At 36.1% G+C, this 4,471-nt stretch overlaps 1 protein-coding gene across 1 annotated transcript in view; it reads left to right on the top strand.

Moving 5' to 3' along the window:
* Window positions 1-1,537: 1,537 nt before the first annotated feature.
* Window positions 1,538-4,471, top strand: part of LOC102672105 (myosin-IIIb-like) — a 12,199-nt gene continuing 9,265 nt past the window's right edge. Inside the window, exons 1-4 of the mRNA XM_031509176.1 lie at window positions 1,538-1,690; window positions 2,601-2,935; window positions 3,086-3,367; window positions 3,778-4,362. Of these exons, the coding sequence (XP_031365036.1) occupies window positions 1,675-1,690; window positions 2,601-2,935; window positions 3,086-3,367; window positions 3,778-4,362 (1,218 nt within the window). The 5' untranslated portion in view covers window positions 1,538-1,674. The remainder of the gene's footprint in view (window positions 1,691-2,600; window positions 2,936-3,085; window positions 3,368-3,777; window positions 4,363-4,471) is intronic.

The raw sequence follows: 4,471 nt of genomic DNA, 5'->3' as shown, positions 1-4,471 counted from the left end.
GAGAGAGAGAGAGAGAGAGAGAGAGAGAGAGAGAGATCAGTGCGTTTGACACACTTCACGCGGTTGAACGTGACCGGGCGGCCATGCACCATAATTAACACCTGCACGCTCGCTTACAAGATTATGAAATTATCTTTTCCTCGCTCCTCTGAATTTACATTTGAAAGCAAAATATGGAAATCTTAATTGCACGATAGTTATACCTTGCATTTTTTTTTTACTTACATTTATAATAAATCTTTTAATTAATCGTTCTGAATAAAGTCTGTCGTAAATAAAGTAAACTATACCATTTGCCATTTCATTCGTGTTCGCGAAATATTAACTCTATCCATTCATCTGGATTTTGCTTTGGATTAATTCTCCGTCGAATTCGTCGAATCGTGAAAATTTTATTTTGGATAATACAATTCGATTCTTTTTATATTCCGTTTTCCTTCCTTTTTTTTTTTTTTGCATTGATCTTTGTAATCGATCAATTTTTTTACGAGCCTAAAAATAAAAATAAAAATGAATTGAAGGCAGGATAAGACACGAGTGATATTTTCGGATCGATAAAAATTAGTCACATCTTTATCGTTCTGTCCCTTCGATCGATTATTGCACGCCCATCATCCGTGAACTATAAATGTCTCGTTTAATTTCGCGTTACAAAATGTCATTCGAAACCACGAGTGGCTTCGATTCTTAGGCGGCTTCATCTACCAGCATAAATCACGTATTATCTTATCTAAACACCTTGTAAAAGCAGAAACGCAAAAAAAAAAAAATGGTTTTAATAATTGAGCGGGCTTAATCTTGTTCCACATTCTTTCTGTAGAACCGTTTCTTCATTCTAATTAAAGAAAAATCAAAAAAATAAATATAATATAATAATCCAAAAAAATTAAAATAGATCTACGATTATTTGCAATTTATTAAGAAAAAAATTTAAATACGATACTTTTGATAAAATATAGAATCGATTTTATGCATTTTTGTAGAAAATTTCAATATCCAAAAATCTATAAAAAAAATTGCAAAGAATCATAAGAATTATACATTATAATAATATACGAAAAATGAAATTTTCACTTCTTCGCTCCAATTTTTTTTTTTACCAATTGCATCTGCCAAAATTTAAATTTGCCCAAACATCCTTAATTATAATAATATTTAACTCTAATAAATTTCAACAACGTAATACCAAACACATCGCGCAAATCAATAAAAATAACGTATTTAAATATATCTATTTGTAATATTTAATTTGTATTGAAATCTACTTATCCACTTTCCGTTCCAATAAGATTTAATTAGCACTGGTGGTATATATCTCGTTTCAAGATTCTCGAGCTTAAATTGATATTATTACACATCGTTATATAGGGCCCGATCTTTTATTATCGAGTTAATAATAATATGAAAATGACAGAACACGTGGCCGCACTGGATGCCTTCTTACGAGACCTATTTCCGATGAGAAAGAAGAGAAATGCGCCGGTCTTACGCCCTAATCCTATTAGGGAGTTAACAGGTATTTGGTTAGAAGACGAGCGACTCAGTCGTATTTCACACTTGGCCAAGTGAACAAGTGTTCCCACTCATAGTAATCGATCCGTGATTTTCGTCCATTTTATTTCCTTAAATGAGGGATCGAGATTCACTGAAATCTTGAGCGTGAACGACGACGAAATGGATGACGTAGTCGGTCAGTAGAAAAAAAAGGAAAAAGAAAAGAAAACGAATTAAAGAAAAACAGTGGGAGAGTGAAAGAGATCTTCGTTTTTCGCGAATTTTCACGGTGATCATCGTGAATCGAGGTTCGAAAGTGTATTTCGACGGTGAAATTCATTCGTTGCAATATCGTTGTTAGGGGATGAAAATTTCAACATTTTTTTCTATTCGTATTTGGGACAATTGAATTGTTTACCCGTTTCGTTCAATAAGAACGGGAAGAGCGTAAATTTGATTACGTAAGCTGCTTAGAAAATTCGAAATAAATAATCTTCGTCCCATATTTTTCTAATGCTTCTTAATGGAAATCGATAGAAATTATCTATACTTTATTGAAATTTATTTATATATTTATATTTGCTTTGAAAAGATTCAATTTCAAGACTTCAACAGTTACAACAGTGACGACTTTTCTTCTCGCGGTTCACCGCAACTTTCTACGGGAAGGAATTAGTTCACCACTCGATGAAGTTTCCTTCATTTACTAAACTCGATGAATACATAATATGGAATGTTATTACCATCACTCTTCATGCGTACAGTGATATTCAAATATAATTTCTCCTTGCTAAATAAATAAGACGATCATGGTTGAAATTTGCACCAAAATCTATTTGTACTCGAATTAAACATCCAATCACTGTATAATATAAATATTTAACAATTTCCATTTTCTATTTTAGATATTCCATCCACTGATACTGAATAATTACCATGCCAATATGATAATATTTAACAATTTCCATCTCCTATTTTAAATATTATATTCCATCCGATATTCCATTATTAGTAAATAATCAATTTAATCAATAATATTTAATAATTCCCATTTTTATATATTTTCTATTCCGTGCTTATTTATTTTTTCTTCTTTTTTATTCCAGAAATGACCGGTGGAGGAACCAATATGGCGTACCACGGTCTCAGTCAACACGTGAACTTCGACATGATACCAGATCCTGGTGATCGTTTCGTGTTGGAGGAATTGATCGGCGAGGGGACATACGGGGCGGTTTACAGCGCGCACTGCAACGAAACCGAGAAGAAAGTGGCGATTAAAATTTTGGAGAACGTCGCGGACAACGTGGAGGAAATCGAGGAAGAGTATCTGGTGCTGAGAGATCTGAGCCACCACCCTAATATCCCTCTCTTCTACGGGTTGTTCTTGAAAAGAGCGAAGCCTACTCAGGAGGAGGATCAATTATGGTTCGTCATGGAGGTATCGTCGCTCTAATCTCGAATAAAAAACCATTGTTGGACCCGTTAAATCTTAATTCCATATTGTCCAAGAATTTCTTCGATTTTCTTTCTTTCTTTCTTTTTTTTGGAACTAAAAAAAAAAAAATGTAAAATGTTATTTCGATGATAGTTGTGCACTGGAGGTTCGGTGACCGACCTGGCCCAAGGCTTGAAGAGGAAAGGAAAACGCCTAACGGACGACCAAATAGCTTACATCCTCAGAGAAACGGTCGAGGCGTTAATTTATTTGCATAACCATCACTGCATGCACCGTGACGTTAAAGGCCACAATATATTGCTCACCGAAGATGCCCACGTGAAACTGGTTGATTTTGGCGTGTCGTCTCACCTCGTCGCCACGCTCGCGAGAAAGAACACCTCGGTCGGGACACCGTATTGGATGGCGCCCGAGGTAAATTACAATTAAGCGTAAAAACGATCCGATATAATAAATATATACGGATATATGCGACCAACTTTTACCTCGTTGAAATACGACTTCATCATATTATAGTATCATTATTATAGTAGAAGGATACATGACGAATTTCGAAACCGAAGAATCAGAATCATTTGTTATAATATCGTTACGATTTCTTTTTATTATTCTTTCTAATCGATCTAATCGATCCACGAAACCAATCAATCCCTATTTTCTTTGCAATCTTTGAAAATGCAGTAGAATAAAATTATATAGAAGAATTTTTATTCTATATAGACTATATAGAATAAAAAAAGCTGAGCATATAGGATAGAATTTTTCAAGAAATAGAAAGAATTTTAGATGGATAAAATGATGATGGAATAAAATTGGGGAAACAGGTGATAGCTTGCGAGCAACAACTAGATTCCTCGTACGACTCCCGATGCGACGTATGGTCGATTGGAATAACAGCGATCGAGTTAGCTGAGGGCGACCCACCTCTCTCGGAACTCCATCCCATGAGAGCGCTCTTTCAAATCCCTAGAAATCCACCCCCCTCCCTGAAGAATTCAGACATCCACAGCCCGGAATTGGTGGACTTCATCACGGAATGTTTGGTGAAAGATCTGGAGCACAGGCCGTTCGCCAGCGAATTGAAGGAGCATCCCCTGTTAACCAACGTCGATCCTTTGGTGGAGAAGATTCGGGACCAGCTTCGCGGGGAGATCAATCGGCAGAGGGTCGAAGGCAGGGTGCACAGGCAGCCCGAGGTGACCACCAAGCATGGAAAATTGAAGACTTATCGAAAGGCCAAAGCGGAGAAGATGTACATGGACGATTTGGCCGCTTTGGATATGCTCTCGGAGGATGGTATCGTCGATCAGTTGCAGCACAGATACGAGCAAGCTCAAATATATACTTATATTGGGGATATACTCGTCGCTGTTAACCCCTTCACGAGTTTGGGATTGTACACCGGCATCGTGAGTAACAGAATTTTTATTCCTCCTCTTTTTCTTCTTCCAAATGCTTTCTCTTAATTTACCTCTAAATAAACTTTAATATATTCGATTGATCAGAGTATATTTTAAT

Source organism: Apis dorsata, unplaced genomic scaffold (genome assembly GCF_000469605.1).
Source record: "Apis dorsata unplaced genomic scaffold, Apis dorsata 1.3 scaffold_130, whole genome shotgun sequence".
Lineage (NCBI taxonomy): Eukaryota > Metazoa > Arthropoda > Insecta > Hymenoptera > Apidae > Apis > Apis dorsata.
This window is presented reverse-complemented; position numbering and strand designations above follow the sequence as displayed.